The sequence below is a fragment of the Emydura macquarii genome, unplaced genomic scaffold (genome assembly GCF_026122565.2).
Source record: "Emydura macquarii macquarii isolate MOO-44397 ecotype Brisbane River unplaced genomic scaffold, CSIRO-AGI_Emac_v2 contig_3128, whole genome shotgun sequence".
In the NCBI taxonomy this organism is placed as follows: Eukaryota; Metazoa; Chordata; order Testudines; family Chelidae; genus Emydura; species Emydura macquarii.
In genome coordinates, this window is record NW_027133265.1 from 2,715,001 (window position 1) to 2,734,531 (window position 19,531).

The 19,531-nt window shown below is 39.0% G+C and overlaps 1 protein-coding gene across 4 annotated transcripts in view; it reads right to left on the bottom strand.

Moving 5' to 3' along the window:
* Positions 1-573: 573 nt before the first annotated feature.
* Positions 574-19,531, bottom strand: part of GABRB1 (gamma-aminobutyric acid type A receptor subunit beta1) — a 200,279-nt gene continuing 181,321 nt past the window's right edge. For 2 of the 4 annotated variants that reach the window (XM_067531115.1, XM_067531112.1), the window contains exons 6-9: positions 15,745-15,882; positions 15,504-15,656; positions 13,441-13,676; positions 574-921 (exon numbers count right to left, since the gene is read on the bottom strand). In XM_067531115.1, the coding sequence (XP_067387216.1) occupies positions 574-921; positions 13,441-13,676; positions 15,504-15,656; positions 15,745-15,882 (875 nt within the window). Of the gene's footprint in view, positions 922-1,751; positions 1,758-13,434; positions 13,677-15,503; positions 15,657-15,744; positions 15,883-19,531 lie in introns of all 4 variants that reach the window. The other 2 variants (XM_067531113.1, XM_067531111.1) reach the window with 2 other exon arrangements.

Sequence of the window (19,531 nt, forward strand, 5' to 3'; positions counted from 1 at the left end):
ACATGCCTTTGACTGGTACTTCCTGCACACACTGTCAAAGGCCAGCCCTAGCACAAGTACTCACTTTTGAATAGTACTTATGTAAATTAGACATAGTTCTTAAGACTGCTTATTTTCAACATCTCTTTGAGTTCTGTTTATTTGAGAAACGTGTCACTTGTCAACTGCCCTATTTGAGACACTATAAGCTTTGTTTGACAAGTGTTATTTTACCAGAATGTGATGGAAAATAAGACAGCCTTTAATTTAACTTAAAAAACCAAAACAAAATAAAATAAAAGAAGATATACAAACTTTTTTTTTTGGTATAAATATAGGAATAGTGCTTATTTCCTTGCTGAAGTTGCTCTTTAAGAGCAGATCTCAAATAATAGTATGCTGGAGTAGACGCTGTACTCTTCTGAAGTGAACATGGTTAAATTGTTTGTTTGTTTTTTTAAAAAACAAGACCTGTTCAGTGGCTGAGTATCTTTCTTACCTTGGAAATGTAGCGTTATGGCTACTGCAGTCCTTGAGGGCCAACAAAATTAAGGGAAGAAAATAAGTCTAGGGATGAGATGATCAATGCATAAATTAGTGGACATAGTAAAGCCAATAAATAACATTGAAAAGAATAAATGTGATCGGAAAGACCATCCTTGACCATTTGTCTATGGAATTAACGTCCGTCAGATCTGGGATTTTGACTCTGAGCTGTGATGCCCTTCTCTGTAAGCGCCCCTTTTTGTGAACCACATGCCTGTCCAAAGTGCTTCTATTGTAGAGTTCTCTGCTTGAGTTGGGTCTTCTATACTGGATGCTGGCACTGTCATATGAATACATCGTGGCTCTTGGGTCACTGATACTTGTGAACACTTCTGAGCTGCTGACCTCATTTCTCAATTCAAGAGTTGTAAGAAGAATGTTTCCATGGGCATCAACCTGTGGCAAGAAAAGAATGTTCTTTAGATAATCTACCTAATTAGTTACCATTGCATCAGCATCTTTTTTTCTTCTTGCATATTTTCAAATCTCACTTGTTTTTACAAATGAGGAAGCTGCTTCAAGAGCAGCAATAGCATCAGGGAGGGTAGAACATCAATAAGATTAAAGGAATAAGCATTACCTGAAGATATTGATACTGTTTCCCATCTGCCTGATGCTAAAGATGAAATGAATTGTTTAGTGGTTAAATATATCTTATCCTGAGACAGTATCTTGGTTTGGGGATTACTTCATTCAGTTATAGGGCACAGTTCCTCCCCTACAAGAATTCTGCTAGCTTTATCTTTTAAGGCTCAATCTTTGTCATAAAAATATGACATCCACTTACCAAATGGAGTCAGGTCACCCGGACGTTATCATATACTTATGCTAAAAATACAATTTTATGTCTGTTTTTGTCTGTTTTACACAGTTTCAGGGCCGCGTGCTCATTTCTAAAATTTATTGTTGTTATAGTTCATAACAGTAGGCTTCCTTCTCAAGAAAAATGTCCCAGGCTATGGACGTGTCTTATCAACCAGCCCCAGCAGAATGCTTATTAGCCATCTTTTGTAGTGACAGAAATAAATATTAATTTATATTGTCCTGCATAGTTTTAAAGCCCAGGTATTAAAATATGTGGGCTGCCAATGTGTGGGTAGAACAGACAGGTGGGCTGTCTATAGCAAACAATTTATTCTATGTGTGAATGAGTGTGAACAATTTTGAATTTATATTGCAAACATACTGAAACATTCAATGAAAACTTAATGAGGATGCATTTCAACCTGTTCCTGAATTAGTTTTCAACTATATTTTCACTTATTTGATATCCATTATTTATTCCCTTATGACTCATCACCTTCAGCATTGTTGCTGCTCCCTGATTAGTTGACTGGAAGTTTACAAACCGAGTGAGCATTTCTGGCACGAATACCGAACACTATAGCCATATTTGTATGTCAGTACCCTAATTCACATTGGAAACATAGTCCTTTCCAAGCCACCTCCCAACCTTACTGTGAATGAAAAGCAAACAAAAAGGGGTGCAGCTGGGTCAAATTGAATAGCTGATTCTAAATTTACTAAAATGGTCACAAATGACTCCCCCCACCCACTCTTAACTCTTCTCAAGTTTGCATGTACTTGTGTGTGGTAAAATTTCTATTGGTGTAGGAATGCTTTTGGCATCTTCAGGGTAATGTTCTAGTCTTGGAATGTTTTAGGAATATAAATTTCTGAGAAATCTCCTATAATAGTTCATATTAGACAAGGTTTCATTCAGGAAATAGACCTTAGGCATACAATTTTTGAAATCTCTCCTTTCAGCTTTAAGTATCAAAGGTATTCTCTTCCCACTGATTGAACAGGGATCCAAACTACATTGTTTCCTTGGAAAACTCAAAACCATATTTCTTCAATTCCTGCAGGTCATGCCAATATTTGTAAACATTATGGCAAAGGTTCTCAAATTGGTCAGTGGACCACTGGTGATCTGTGGAGCAACAGCTGGTGGTCTGCAGAGAGCTGGCTGGTCACGTAGGGTCTGACCCCCAGTGGGAGTCTTTTCATTGACCCCAGTAGGTATTGGATTGTGTCCAGTATCAGGTTTGCTTGTTTTCATTCATTAAAAATGACAAAATACATCAAATATATTCTTAATATTATTTGTCTGTGATAGCAATTGCTGTGGCTGCTACAGAAATGTCATGCAGTTGTGAATCAATGCACAGTCTGCAGAGTAATAAATTGGAAGGAAAGGTAACCCCAAGAAAATATTTTTTAAAGGTGCGGGCCCCACAATGGAAAGATCAGCAAACCTTTGTGTTAGGGCCATTGAACAAGTCTTATGAAATAGCATTTGCACGAAGAGGCTATCGGTTCTTCCATTGTTTCTAAGTAATCAAAGATGTTTTCACAGTTTTTCTTCTAGATCCTCCCCCTAGACTTTCTAACATGTTAAAATATAATTTAAAATCAATGTATAGCCACATGCATCAGGATCTGCTATTGAATGTAAGATTTAATCATTATTATCTGAAGAATATTGCCAGAGTGAAACTCTTTCCCAGTGTTAGGCAAAGTTATTTGTTCATGCTGTAATCAACTCAATGCAAGACTGTCATGATTTTTTTTTTCCTAGCTGGAGTGCAGTATTTGATAAATCCATAGAACTGCAATTACTTCTGAAAGGCTTCTTTCTAGCTTTAAATTATTACAGCACATCATCTCCCATATATTTTCTTCTTCTTCTGGGTTGACTTCCTATCAAGTTTTGTAGTCATCTTAAAATACTTGACTTTTAAAAGACTCGAGGGCTTGAGATCTTCGTATTATATTAAAGTAGGGAACGTGAGAGCTCATCAAGTCCAGCTCCCTGTGCTGAGGCAGGACAAAGTAAACCTAGATCATTCCTGACCGGTGTTTATTCAACCCATTCTTAAAAACCTCCAGTGGTGGGGATTCCACAACTTCCTGGGTAGCCTATTTCAGTGTTTAAATATCCTTATATTTAGACATCTAGTTAGACCATAGATAGCTAACCTAAATCTCCCTTATTGCAGGTGAATCCCATTACTGCTTGTCCTACCTGACTTTAAGCCATAAAGTTGCCATAAGGAATTGTAAGCTTAGGATTCTGTTTTTCATCAAGGACTTTCTTGAAGGAGGAAACAGATACAAATATCAGAAGGAAGAATCCACCAAAAGTGAAAAATGGTTATGGCTGGATTTAAGAAAATATCATCCAGAAATTAGTTATTTCAAAAAAGCCATTATAGATGTAAAAAGATTACGATATGCATGGTTTAGGAAAGATTTCTATACATTCAGTGCCTTTAAAAAAAAGTGGCTATTCTGATTTTAAGCTATTACAGTTAGGAGCCAATTTTGGAGCTGTAAAGGGAGACCTTATAGTAATGATATGGGTTGGGGAGAGGAGGGAAAGGGTGATCTGATTTTACTAGTCACATGCTGTTAGCTTGTCTTATTTAATTAAATATCTTAAAAATCTTTTCAAAAGTGGGATTTAATTTTCTTTGTATAATTTTTTTCCTGCTGAGAAGTAATATTTTTGCCTGTTCTTCAAACACCAATAAGAGACTTTAGATGCAATTAACAGTTTCTTATCAACATAAAGATGAAACCCAGCAGCAACCTCCATGATATCTATCAGTGACTAGTTAAACCTTAAACTAAAAAAAAAAAAAAAAAAAAAAGAGGAAAAATGCTATGTCCTTCCTAAAAATAAATCCTCCATAAAAATGATGCTGCCCTAAAGGGCAACATGTTCTTGCTGTATCAGACCAAGTTAAAGAGTGAATAAGTTCAGGACACATTTACATAAAGAATGATCTGCCACTAGCTCCCTCTGTTTTTAATTGAGGGGCCTTCTGCTTCAGTCACCACTAACTGCAGTGGTATGGTATGGAGAGTGAAGCAGTCTCTCAAATATGTTCTAGGACATCTAGGGCTTCATTCCTGAAAGGCAAAACCAACACTTAAAATTCCACCCAGAAATCCACCAGATCATTAATCACTAGTGTGATATGCCTGCAGCGAGATACCCTGCTTAACAAGCAGGTTGCATTATTCTACTACAATTTCAGCTTCTGAGTGGGTTTCAGAAATAGCCCCACGTTGAGCACATTGCAGAAATCTAGTCTTTAGATGACACAGTACCAAAGTATGTTTTGAAAGATCATAAATTGTAACCGCCTGGTTAGATGCAAATGATGAAAAGCTGTCTTGGTTGTTGATCATCCAACCGTAATTGGAAATCTAATCAGACTCCCAAATTGTGAAGACGAGTGATAAGTGGTGGATAACCATCCTCGATAAAAGGGGAAGATACAACCTTTACCATATCTTCCACTTCCTTCTACTAGTCCTCCATCATTTATGTTTTATCTGAATTGAGCATCATCCAGCTCTTTGCCTTCCTCAGTGTCTGGTTGAGATTGGGGCATGGATGACAATCATCTGCATCATTTGAATGAGAAAAAATATAGCTGAGTGTCATCCGCAAACTGATGACACTATAACCTATGCAAGGTACTTCCCTGTAAAGGAAGATAAAAGCCCTGTCCCAAGGAGCTAATAGTCTGACGGAGAATTAGACAGAGGAGAGTCTTGGAGGGAGGAAAAATGGTAGTGTATATTAAACTGGGGAATAAAACCTCACAAATCTTGTGAAGGAGCTGAATATATTTCATGAGCTGTTTGTTACTTTATAATCCTATGTGTGAATTAAAGGGCTTCTGAGTTGTGTAATATAGAATCAGTTACAACAGTAATGTAAGCATAAAGTTACTCTATTATGGCTTCTTCTTGTAAAGACAAATAACTTATAAGTGCTTACAATTTAAATTGATTCATATGGGTGCTTCCTTGTAAACTAATATATGCTCACAGTTTATTGCAAGCCAAGTGGCATGTGAATTGCTGCTTTAAGTGTTATGAATGATTGTGTTACATTTTTAAATGAGGTTTTTAAATCATTTTTAAACCTGCTGATTTGAATAAATCAGCAAAGCAATTCACCGTTGTAGACTTGCAGGTTTTACAATTCATAGAAAAGTGTTTGATGATCTCTAATAAAAATATCCAAAGGAGAAGCAAAAATGTTCTAATATATCTGGGCAAAATTCTCTAATAGAATGATATGGAACTAAGCTAGCAGAGTATTTGAACCTTGTATCTTTAATAGTCATTTCAGAGTGTTCTATACTTCAGATATACCATTTAAAAAAAAAAAATCAAAGGTATATCAGAGATTTAATTACCTGGGCTATGTCTACACTGACAGCAGCAAATTTGCCGCCATCAGATCAATTTATCCGGTTTGATTGAGCGGCAGTGAAGACATGCTCAATCAACAGGTACGTGTTTCCCGTCGGCGCAGCACAGTGTAACTTCCATTTAGTGTGCCATCTCCAAAGTCGACGGGAGTTACGCAAGCTACTCTGTGTAGCTTGCGTAACTCCCGTCAACTGCCACCGAATTTTGCCGGCAGTGTAGACCAGGCCTGAGGTGTAAAAAGAATCTGGAAAAACTAGATAACTGCCAAAAGCATTTCCAAAAGAGGCTTGTTTGCAGAACGGTCATCCCTGACTACAGAGACAAGGTAGGGAGGTCATCTTTTATTTAAAAGTGTCTTGGCTCAGGCACTCTGCCCTGGTCTACACTTACCTGGAGATTCGGTGGCAGTCGACGGGAGTTACGCAAACTGCGCATAGTAGCTTGCATAACTCACATCGACTGCTCTGCTTCCCTTCTGCGCGCTGTCTACACTGCGCTGTGCCGTTCCCATCGATGCAGCGTTACGCTACTTGAGAGGGTGGTTTACCAGTGTCGACTTCCTGATTGATTGAGCAGGTCTACACTGACCGCTCACTCGATCCAGAAAGATCGATCTGGCAGTGGCGAATTTGCCGCCGTCAGTATAGACATGGCCTCTGACTCCTTCCCCAGGCCTGAAGAAGAGTTCTGTGTAGCTCAGAAACTTGTACCGTCCACCAACAGAAGTTAATCCAGTAAAAGATATTACCTCAGCCACCATGTGTCTTGCATATCCTGGGACCAGCATGGCTACAACTCCAGACAATCCCTGACTACATTAATTTTAGATGAAATTCAGAACAAGTATTTCTAAATTAAAATGATATGAATGTAGTGTTTCTTTAATAAATAAATAAAATCTTAATCATCCCCATGACCTGACACAGGATTAAATTGTGACTTGGTGGTGCCTGGGGTAACCTGCTGCCCCAAGAGCAAGCTGGGAAGCAGATTCTGACTTGGTCACAATTTGCCTCTGAGTTTTGGGAAACATATCCTAGCCTTATCCCTAGTGCAGACTACATCCGCTGGTGCACAGGCATATTTGAGCTGGCTGGCATACTATGGGGTGGAGGGGATGGAACCAAGGTTCTGCCCACTCCCTTTTTCTGCCTGCCCCCACTCTACTCTTTCTCCCATGCAGGTTGGTGAAACCCCTTCCCACTTTACTCTCCTGCATGGATATGCAGGATGCACCATGACCTGCCCCACGATGCATATTTTACTATGGATTAACCCCCAGTATAACCTTTCTGATATTCTCCAGGTGATCTATAAATAGAATAGAAAGCTATCTAGTGGAGAAATGTTACTGTTATCCTTTACAACCTTTTGACTTCAGACAGGCTGTACCTTGAAAATGTTAGCCAGAATTTTAAAGTGATGCTTGCCTTGCAGAGAAACCTCTTCTGGGATTTCTTTTAAGGTGTCTCAAGCAGGGACATTCAAAATCATCAGTCATATTTGAAAGTTAGGCTGCTAAGAGTGATGGATTTCTAACATTTTGCTTAGTGAATTACATGTAATTTTGCCACTAGAAATGTGTGTAAACTCATAATTTCCTATAGTAAATGAAGGACACTTGCATAAGTCTTTACATATAGAACACACATACAGATCCATAATTTTACTTCTCTGAGAAGGCTCAGTGACTTTATTGGTACTATTTGCATGTAAGCATGTGCAGGATGGGGTCCAGACGAAGAGAGATTGTTCTGGTGATTAAAGGATAGGACTGGCAGTCAGGAGAGATGGGGTCAGTCCCTGAGTTACCTTGGATAAAATCTGTGTCTTAGTTGTACCATCTATAAAATGATGATATTTCCCTATCCAGTGATAATCTGAGCCTAAGTTAATTTTTGTAAGATGCTGTGCAAGCGTCTCATGACATTGGCTATGGAAATGTAAAGTATTGTTCTACTCTTGGGGCCATCATCTGAAGAATGCTTTATATGATATATAAGGAGAATTATAAGATGTGATTGAGCTGATCTCTTGTTAATCAACCAGCCTTTCTACACAAATATATCAAAGTTTAAACATCCTTCACATTTCAAACAAATGGATATTGTTTACATCGAACATTTCTTTATAGTGAAAACATTGTTTTTAATCTGCTGAATTTACATTTCTTTAGTCCGCTCTGTTTTCACACTGACAGCCTCAGTGAAGCTGCTTAAGGCCTAAATCACGACAGAGCATGTATGCATGAATCTTCATCACTGATATCCCTTGATGTGATTGCTCAGTAAAGATTAAAGAAACTCAAGCTAGTACGTTTATCTAGAGATTGATGTATGTTGTATCATGCTTCATGGTTTCTAAACAACACTGAAAGACCATCCAAAATAGTTTTGGCTGCAAGTAAATGCACATATGCAAAATACATTGCTGATGGCTGTAAAGGGTAGTGAGTCATCTTCTAGGAACAACCTAATATGTTTCTCTCATTGTAATTTATTGTCAGAAGACTAGCCTCAGAAACTTTCAATATTGGCTAGAATGAATTGAGTTCATCCATTTCATATAAATGATTGAAGGAAGTAATACATTTTTCTTTGACTTCCGAGACACAAGTTTAGGGCCAGATTTTGAACCCCTTACGCATAATAATGTGCAGATATGCACAGAAGTAGTCCTATTATAGTCCGTGCATAAAGGTGTTGCAATTTGGCCGTACTCTGCGATAAAAGACCTGTAACATAGCTGCAGCAGGCCTACAGCAAGTCAGCTCACAGGGCTTGGGCTGAGGGGCTATAACATTGCTGTGTAGACATTCAGGCTCAAGCTCCAGGATCTCCCTGCTCACGGGGTGTCACAGCTCAGGCTCCAGCCCAAGCCCAGATGTCTACACAGCAGTTTTATAGACTTGCAGTGTGAGCCCAGGCCAGCCATGGGTCTTCTGTTGCAGTGTAGACATAGAATGGTGATGAGAATATGACCTGAGCGTCAAAGGGAAGATATCTTTTGACGTTTTTTAAACAATTGTTCATCTAAAAATAGAAACATACACTTGTGTTTGGGGACCCTGCAAGTGTGTTACTCCTTTGGCTGTTTTCTCCCAGATATCCAAAGTTCTCCATGAAAAGACAATAAGAGGACAGGGAGATATAAAGGATTTGTAAAGTATTTTATCATCAGAAATAGAATTAAGAACAATGAGAGCTTATTGCAATGAAGAAAAAAAAATTTGTCGTATACAAATGTTAAAATAAAGCAATTAAAAATGATACATTTATGTGGAACTACGGTGGTCCTGGATTCCTCCTCTGTCAGATTGCGGAATTTAAAACACCATGTGTGAAACATTACAGGATCATTATGCACATCCAGTTCGTCTTCCATGTGCTGGTTCAGTTTCGTAATCAGTTCACTGCATATCTAATGGCATAATATCTGATATAGGGAGACAGATTTATCCTCCTTTCCCAGGGCATATGTCAGTCAGAAATAAGTAACGCTGTTAATCTGAAGAGACGGAGAGGAAGAACTGTTACGTGTATGTCACAGTTGTTTACATGGTGACTAATATGGATATATGACATGGGACAATATGGTAAGCTAAAGCCACATCTTGTGATTGTACATACTTACTGCTGCTCTTCTCTCATCCTCCAAAAGCAACTTCCTGTATTTTGGTACTGACCATTAGGGCACCGCTGAAATATGAAAATATGGGGACGTTCTGTAGATTAAGGATCAGATGAGCTACCCCAGCTCCACCAGTCCCATAAGATTCCAACCTGCAGCTCTGATCACGTATTCTTCCTGTGTACAACTGAAAGGTAAAGCCCAGCTTAGAACATCAATATTTTCCATACTGCAAGCCAAAAGGATACTTACAAGGACCATGCATGCAGTATGTCTACGGTCACCAATGCGACAACAAAACTCATTAATCCACAGAATGCTTTAAAAACCAATTTAAATACGTATGTGTCACAGGCATATGCTGTGTGTGTGCAGAAGGCAATTGTTCAATTAAGCAATTGTCTGATACAGGCATTCTTCATTTTTGGAATATCTCTGCCAGTTTATGATCAAAGTGAAAGCTTTAAATCAGCTTTGGTGAACCTCATCAACATGTAACTTGTGTCACCAAATCTGTAGAAAAAAACCGTAACTTACCTCCATCCTATTAACCAACTACAGAGTCATCTGCTTATGTACCAGGATCCACATAGACAGGGTTGGTGCTGGAGAAGTGGTGCATATCTACTTTCTTCATGGACCCTCACTGTCCACCTTCCACCTGGATTAGAAAAGCTTTGGGGTGTATGAGCAGAGGTGTGAGTGTTTGAAGCTGGCCTCTGCTAACTTGTTTTTTCCCCATCTCATCTGAAAGCAGCATAGGTATGGACAGCATCTCCAGCCAACAATCTGTAACAGGATGGCTTATGCCCTTAACAGTGCAGGGGTAGCACTTTATGGAGTATCTGTAGACTGTCAGGGTCTTGAACTGTATTTCCACTTATTGGTCACTCTGCATGGTTTTGGACAACAGATGAATGTAGGTAAGTATTTTTTTTATCTGCCCATGTAGTACAATGAGGATGATGAGCTCATTGGCAATGAGACCAAGTTTATACTCTGATTATGAGAGATTCACTTGATATTGCCTTGCTACTGGGACAGAAAATCCTCTTGGCAGGGTCCCAAGTCAACATAATGCTTTGGGTTGCTGAAGTATGCTTTCTGACTGTTGAAATTCACACATCTGTGTGAATTTCAATCTGTCCAGCTATCCATCTCTAATGACTTGTCTACTAAGAATTCTATACATCAGTTATTCATCTCTTTATTTCCCCAGATGAACTGAAGGCTAGATTAGTTCAAAAGCTCTTTCATTCAAAAAGTTATCACCTCAGACCGTGACCTTATTGCATTTGATAAGCTAAGCAGGGGAAGGGTTATTTAGGACTTGGATGAAAGATCTTGAAGGAAAACCAGAGTGCAGCAGAAAGTGGTGTTTCTGATTCAGTAAGCAGCACTCTTCCTTCTGTGTCAGAATGGACAAAATATTCATAGGGGAAATGTTTGTTCATCAAAACTTGCTAGTTTTTGATGAAACTGGAATAATTTTACAAAAGTCTGAACATTTTCATTTACTTTCTTGTAACATTTAAATTCGTAATTTTAAAAAAAAATATTGCATTAGAATGGCTGCACTTTTTGGGGGGCATTTTCATGTTACTGTCTAGAACTTCAAGCTTACTTGGTTGGTTGTGACTGGACTGCTCATGTTTTTGGTTCTGATTCCTTGACTGGCTGATCCTACTCCATATGGTCAGGGTTAGCAAAAGCCATTTTGATTTGCTTTTTGAGAGGGAATAGCTGAAATGTATGTGCTTTCTCTGAACCAGTCAGGGGGAACCTTGCCACTCCCTGCTGCAGACACAAAGAAAGCACTATAGCATAACAGGATTTACTTCACTTTAAAAGGGTTTACTTGTACGGGCCTTGTCCAAAGTTCACTGAACCCTAATAGGAGGCTTTTCAGGGTTTTTTTTAAATCAGGTTCTTTGTGTGTATGTATCTTAAAATAGTCTTTCTACATGAAACAGGGTGTGTGTGTGTGTGTGTGTGTGTGTGTGTGTGTGTATTCTATGTTATTTTATTAACTTAATTACCTTTTGGATGCCTTGTTTCCCTAATTCAGAGGTGTGGCAGATTGACTGAAAATCCTTATTTGTCTTTTCATGTATAGAAATTGTTTGCACATTAGACTCATAGACTTTAAGGTTAGAAGGGAACATTGTGATCATCTAGTCTGATCTCCTGCACATTGAAAGCCACAGAACCTTACCTACTTTTGTAATAGACCCCTAACCTCTGGCTGAGTTACTGAAGTCCTCAAATCATGGTTTAAAGACTTCAAGTTATAGAGAATCCACCATTTACATTAGTTTAAACCTGCAAGTGACCCATGACTCATGCTGCAGAGGATGGCAAAAACCCCAGGGTCTCTGCCAATCTGATCTGGGGGAAAATTCCTTTCTGACCCCACATATGGTGATCAGTTAGACCCTGACTGTGTGGGCAAGACCCAGCAGCCAGACACCTGGGAAAGAATTCTCTGTAGTAACTCAGAACCCTCCCCATCTAGTGTCCCATTATCGGGTGTTGGAGATATTTGCTGCTAACAGTTGCAGATTGGCTACATGCCACCATAGGTTGTCCCATCATACCTTCCTTTCCATAAACTTATAAGCTCAGTCTTGAAGCCAGTTAGGTTTTTTGCTCTCATTGCTCCCCTGGAAGGCTGTTCCAGAGCTTCACTTCTCTGATGGTTGGAAACCTTCACCTAATTTCAAGCCTAAACTTGTTGATGGCCAGTTTATATCTATTTGTTCTAGTGTCCACATTGGTGCTTAACTTAAATAACTCCTCTCCCTCCCTGGTATTTATCATTCTGATGAATTTATAGAGAGCAATCATATTTCCCCTTAATCTTCTTTTGGTTAGGATAAACAAGCCAAGCTCTCTGAGTCTCCTCTGATAAGGTAGATTTTCCATTCCTCAGATCATCATAATAGCCCTTTTCTGTACTTGTTCCAGTTTGAATTCATCTTTCTTAAACATGGGAGACTAGAATTGCACACAGTATTCCAGATGAGGTCTCACCTGTGCCTTATATAATGGTATTAACACTTCCCTATTTCTACTGGAAATATCTCGCCTGATGAAGCCTAGGACTGCATTAGCCTTCTTCACAGCCACATCACATTGGCAGCTCATACTCATTCTGTGATCAACCAATACACCCAGGTCTTTCTCCTTATCTGTCACTTCCAACTGATGTGTCCCCAGCTTATAGCAAAAATTCTTGTTAGTCCCTAAATGCATGACCTTGCCCTTTGCATTATTAAATTTCATCTTATTTCTATTACTCCAGTTTACAAGATCATCAAGATCTTTCTGTATAATAGTTCGGTCCTCCTCCATATTGGCTATACCTCCCAACTTTGCGTCATCTACACATTTTATTAGCACGTTCCCACTTTTTGTGCCAAGGTCAGTAATAAAAAGGTTAAATAAGATTGGTCCCAAGACCGGTCCCTGAGGAACTCCACTAGTAACCTTCCTCCATCCTGACAGTTCACCTTTCAGTATGACTTGTTGTAGTCTCCCCATTAACCAATTCCTTATCCACCTTTCAATTCTCATATTAATCCCCATCTTCTCCAATTTAACTAATAATTTCCCATGTGGAACTGTATCAAATGCCTTACTGAAATCTTGTTAGATTAGATCTATTGCATTTCCTTTGTCTAAAAAAATCAGTTATCATACTTTTCATATTATCTGCTACCTGCATAGGGCTAGGATGCAGTTCTGAACATTAATCTGTCTTGAGGAGATGTAGCTATTATTCTCCTATTTTCTGTAGTTACTTACTATTTTACTATTTGTGAATGCACAACAGTCCTTGTGGCACCATATTTTAGTTGAAGACATGACAAATGACGGCAATGTAATTGCAATCATCTCCCTTATTATATATTAGGTTCTTTGGAAGATTTTTTCTTAATGCTTTCACTTATGGATGCTTTCCCATACTTTTTACACTATGCTTCCAGCCTTGCCCTATTAGAAATAAAAATATATGAAATATTAGTTTGAATCAATTACCTGGACTTTATTCATCTCCAGTTTCCCCTTCTCATTAGTAGCCTTCTCAGCTGCCTTTTTTTGACGGTGAGGGCCTTTTCCAAAGAATATGTAGTTTACAAAGGCATACTCCAGCAAGGCCAGGAATACAAACACGAAGCATCCCATTAGGTAAATATCTATTGCCTTTACATAGGGAATCTTTGGCAGTGTCTCCCTGAGATGAGTGCTGATTGTGGTCATGGTCAGTACAGTTGTGATTCCTGTGAAGTTTAAAAAAAAAATGTTGTTAAGGCAGCTCTGATAAGCTGTTCATCACTTGGAAGGCATAACAGCAGTATCACTGCTCAAATAACATTGGGTTTATGGCATTGTTGGCTTAGTTATTTCATCAGAGATTCCTAATCATGAAGGGAATACATTTTTCATCTAACAGAAAATATTACTGGGCATCAAGACAGTATGTCCTATGTAACATGCTAGGTTTATGTACATAAACTGGAAGTGAAGAGGGCCCGGAGGCCAGTGCGTTGGAAAGTGGGGGAAATTTGAAACTGCAGGGGCCTCCTTGCAAGCTCTGCAGGCCTCAGGGGCCAACCCTCCTTGCCTTTTCCAGGGCTGGAGGGACAATCAATTGCCTGAAAACCATTCTTCTCCAGTTTGCCTTTCCCATTAATAGCCTGCCAATTTTTTTGACAATTAAGGCCTTTTACAAAGAATATGTGGTTTACAAAGGCATATTCTAGTGCTGGCTAATGTAGTCACTACAGAGCAGGGATGTTATGGAGAAGATGCAGTTGGTCTTGTCAGGTGAGGGAATGCTGCTAATTTTACTCTTAAAGTAGTGGTCCGGCCTGCTCCACATAGAGTGGAATTAAATTTTCCAGTCTTCTTGGGGTGAGAGTATGTCACCAGAGGAAAGGTATTAAGAGTAATTTTGACTAAGGATAGAGAATTGAGGTGATAAATAGAGAAACAGTGGTTCCTGAATAGAATGGTGGACGTTGGTATAGGGAGGCTGGTGGTCCAATCGTAATAGTCCTCTTCACTAATTTTCAAAGAGATTTACTTCATTCTATGAGGTGAAACTTTTCCTGCTCATGGTTTTGTAATTTATCAACCACAATGTAATTAATTTTTGATTTTGGTCTATGAGAATGAAACCATTTTCTATTATGTTCTAATCACAGGTCATTAATGTGTCTGATGAATAGCTCTCGACTCATTCAGTCATAATGAGCTTCATTTAAATAGGGCTGGGGACAACATGATTTACTGCAGTTAGCATTTGAAAAAATTATAGGCTTAAACCACAGACAGTCCTTATAAACTACGCTAACGGGCTGAGGACCTCCTTTCAGATTCCTCAGGTGAAATTATAGCAGGTAGCATGGTATTAAGATATTAGCAGGCATGGGTGAGTGAAACTCAGGGTCAAGTTTTCAGTTGCTGTAGATCTACATAGTCCCATTGAAGTCAAGTTACATTGGCAAAGAAACACGTTAGTGATATCACCTTTAATGCTTCAGGACATAAGCTAAACTCTAAGGGCCTGATCCAAAGTCCATTATGTCAATGGGAAGTCATCTTGGATCAGGTCCTAACTTCATGGAGCTAGAAAAAACTTCACACACAGGTATGCTATTGCATACTTGTCCACTGTGTAGTATTTACAATTTGCAGTATCAGAGATGGGATACCAGACTAGATGGACCACTGGTCTGATCCAGCGTGGCAGTTCCTAGAGAGCTAAGGAAAATTCAAGTGTTAGACATTGTGACATGATCTTGTGCAATAAAAAAAACTAATAGCTGTACGCAGAGTGCTATCAAATAAATTGTTCTAAATAGCATGTGTTCCATTTCATATGAGAGCGCAAACACTAGGTGTAAAAGAGATCTGTTGCAAGCAAGCACTGCAGATTTAATCTTCCGTTTTTAAAAAGCTCTACTTCTTATGTCTGTGTACATGCTACTAGAAAGGTCTATATTTAGAATTTCCTCAATTAGTCTTATGTAATTTCTGTTACAGCCAGCCTGTTCAAGTGCTCTAAATACTCAAGCTGTTTGATAACTTTGAAAGTAAATTACCTAGGGCAACTCTTGCAGCAGAGGCATCGTAGTTGATCCAAAATGATACCCACGACAGAATTGTGATCAGCATGGAAGGCATGTAGGTTTGCAAAATGAAGTAACCAATATTTCGTTTAAGTCGAAAACTAAGTGATAATCGAGGATATGCCCCTGAAAAAAAGGATGAAAGCGATGTTATGGAAAACTTCAGCCATTGATACTTCTGTCAGGTGCACTTTTTGAGATATTCAGTGCTTACCTGTTGTAAATTCCACTTTTTTTGATACCATCTTGTAATCAACAATTGAGAACTGTGGGAGCTCAATATTACTAACTCCTGTTACTGCGGATTCCCCTCCATTCCAGTAAAACTCAATATCATCAGTGGTATATCCATCTAAAACAAAGAAACACAATGTGACTTTTTGGTCGGTTTTCTAAACCACAGTTTTTAATGAGAGTGAAACCATCATGTTTACTTTGGGATTGGAATACTTGTTTTAAAAAATGTAGCTATTTGAATTATGAGTTCAATTTGCTGTTCAATGAATTCCAAGTTACTTTTTAGTAAAAAGACAATATCTCAGAGAATAGCTATGCAGAAAATTATAAATAAAAGTACAGAATTTAAGATTAAAAATTAATTATAGGAGAAACTGATATTGCTGCCTTTGATTCAGGTTGCCCAACACTTCTTATTAAACTCTGTTTTCAGTACTTACAACTTTGCCAAACTTTAACTGTTCAGGGAAACATTTTGAATGCTGGGTGTTTGCCTCAGGCTAAATTTTTTGGGAAAGCTTCCTGAGAAATGGTTCAGCCACTTCTGAAAATAGTATAGGAAATAATTGGGCTCTCTTGCGCATTATAGTCTTTACATGATCACATACTATTTTTCCACAGGACTCCTGGCTCATTCAGTGCACTGGTTGGACCTGCTTTGGGAATGAATCAGGGTTGTGCAGTAAAGGAGGCTGTCTGTAGGACCCCTGCCTTCTTTGTTGCAGAAGTTGAAAGGTGTGTGGTGAATGAGGCTGGGGATTACAGGGAGAGGAAAAAGGGCAGTCTAATGGTTAAGGCAGAGGAATACTGAAGAATTTTTGCCTCTGTCACAGGGGTCCTGTGTGATGCTAGTCAATTCACTTAAAGCAAACTTTTCACAGGGGACCACACCGTGTTCCTCATTTTTTGAGCACCCAACTTGAAACATCTTGTCTGACTTGTGGCAGTGCTGAGCTCTCACATCTACAGCCGAAGTGAACAGGAGCTGTGCTTTGAACATATAAAGTGCTGGTATAAGCTAAATACTCTGAAAAAAACTGGCTGTAGGCATCTCGAATTAGGAATCCAAGATTAGGGGACACCTTTTTAACCTTAATCTGTGTGCCTCAGTTGCGCATCTGTAAAATGGGGATAATACTCTCCACTTTATGGGGAGTTATGAAAATTGATTTGTGAAGCCCTCAAATACTATGGTGATGAACACAATAGGAAAACCCAGGGGGAAATGAATAGTTCTGTCTTCAGAGCAGGGTTTGAATAGTGTGCAGGTAAATAAGGCCTAGGGCCACACATTGAACAATGAGGAGGAAACAGAATATTAAACAGCTGCTCATTAAATGCGATCCATCTGTCCTGTGCAGTAAATGAGTCAGGAGTCCTATGAGAAAAAATAATATGGGATCCTGTAATTAAAGACTATATCATAATGCACATGCAGAAGGAGGTGGGAGGCAAATAAGGTTGTACAGGTACCTAGGCCCAGGGATCGGGTGGCTCTGAGCTCAGGTGGCTAGCCCAAGCTTCTGCTGGTGCACCAACATCAACACTGCTTTTTTTACCATGCTAGCGTGAGTCTGTCTACCCAGGCAGGGAGGCTTGCTTCCAGGTGCAATGTAGATGTATCCCCTGTGCGGCTGGCTAGCTACTCTGGCTGATAAATCAGGGCAGAGGTAGGGCTCCTCTCAGACCCATCCCTCTGTACTTTGCTTGCACTCTGGAATACTGGGCAAGTAGCTCCAAGGGGGCCTTATGTCTCCTTTATTGCCTACACAGCCAAGAGAGACCTGTGAACTCTGGCCCAATGTCTTTTTTTTTTTTTTAAACTGGACTCACACTGCTCCTTTTACTCCCTATCTTGCAGTTGTATTTTTCAGTTACTGGAGTCACTTTGTGCCTTCTAAGTATCTGAGGGATTAGATCTATTTTTTTCAACTGTGCGCTGAGTATTTGAGGCATTTATTCATTTAATCTGCACCTGCCGAACTTTGAATTCTGAAACTGAAAAACAGATCAATTGGTGTTGGTTTTACATTTACGCTGCAGGAAAGAAGCATTTTTTCTTTCCTTTTTAAAAAAAAAAAAAAAAAAAAAGAATGTTTGCAATTATCTTGAGTAAACTACACTGCCCCAGAAATGGATCAGGAACCATATTGTGACTCTGTCATTGGTTCCCCATATGGTCATTGGTTCCCTTTGCCTCCAGAGGCAAAGTAATTTACTAGCTGGACAAGGTAAAGATTGGGTCAGGCTTAATTTCCACAGCACAGATTAAATTAAAACATGTATCTGAATTCAAACCTTTTGAGTACACTTAACTGCACCTTTGCCATGGTAGGTGCTTTACTTCTAAAGATTTAAAAACCTGTTTTATGTATACCAGCAATATATTTTCTACATAGCAACAAAGTCAAAAATATAATTTCTCTATGCCAATGCTTTACTATAGTCTGGCCTCTCTTAAAGGCTAAATACATGGATAGTGTGGGTGTAGTTTCCCTAGCAACAATAATGAAGGAGATCACAGAGCTTGCTCTTTGACTCATGAGGCTGCTTAGCAGTTGGTGAAGTTTCTGAATAAATATCTTTTGATGCAAATATATTGTAATGGATTGAACAAGAGCAAATGCTATCGTATCTTAGCTATTTCCGAACTACTGAACGCCAACATTTGTTAACCACCTGAATCACTCCTAGATAGTTTAGTATCGTTATAGCACAGATCATTGCTGTTAGATTAGATGAACTGCTGGCTTCCCATTACTCATGCTCATGTGTACACCACTCGTGTGACCCCGTAGTTAATAGGGATCTCCTGTTTTAGGGCTGTCATGCGACTTGCTGAGCACTCTAGGTTTCTATTGATTTCGGGTGGGGTGTTACAAAATTGGTTATGGTAACGGTGTATGTTGGGGGAGACACCTGATTTTGCAAAAAGCTAAACACTGTTTGCTTTTTCTGTAAAAATGAAATGCTGTCTAAAATAGCAGTTTGTTTCTTTCTTCCATTGGTGTATTTTATATACATTTTTCACACTCCTCTACTTCTAGGGCAAAATAACAATTTTAGGATTGCTTAAAACTGTCAGATTGTTGTACTTTGCATCACTTTCAGTGCTCAACCATTATCTACCATTATCTATGGTAGAAAGTGACTGAAATTGTTCTAATTTAAAAGATGAATTTAATCTGCACAAGGGTTAAAAGATAAAGAAGATGTACTGCTTTTGAAAGGGATAGAATATATCTCTGCTACAACAAATCAAAGTTGGTATAGCTAATTAAAAATAAAGTGGCCCACAGATCTCTTGAGGCCAGAAGCCACCATCATTACTTGTATTGAGTGGTACCTTACTCTGGAATTAGTCCCACATCATTAAGTGACTTGTCCAAAGTCACATGGTGGTGCTGGGAACTGAACGTGGACGCCCCAATCCCAGTCCAGTGCCTTGGCTGCAAAACCCTTCTTCCTCCCTGCTCTATAAATTACATTTACAAACAAACCAACAAACCTGTGACCCCATTTTGCTAGGCACTGTCCAAACACAAAACAAAAAGTCCCTGCCCCAGAGAGTTTATAATCTCAGTATAAGACAAGAGACAACAGATGGTTACAGATAGGGGAGTACAAGGAAACAGTGAGACAATATTGTCTAAATAGACAGGGGAGAGACAGGTTGGGGGAAGGAGTACAATTGAAGCAGAGTGAACAATGTCATGGAAACAAAGATAGGAAACAAAGGGTTGGAATAAACGGTTAGTTTTCAG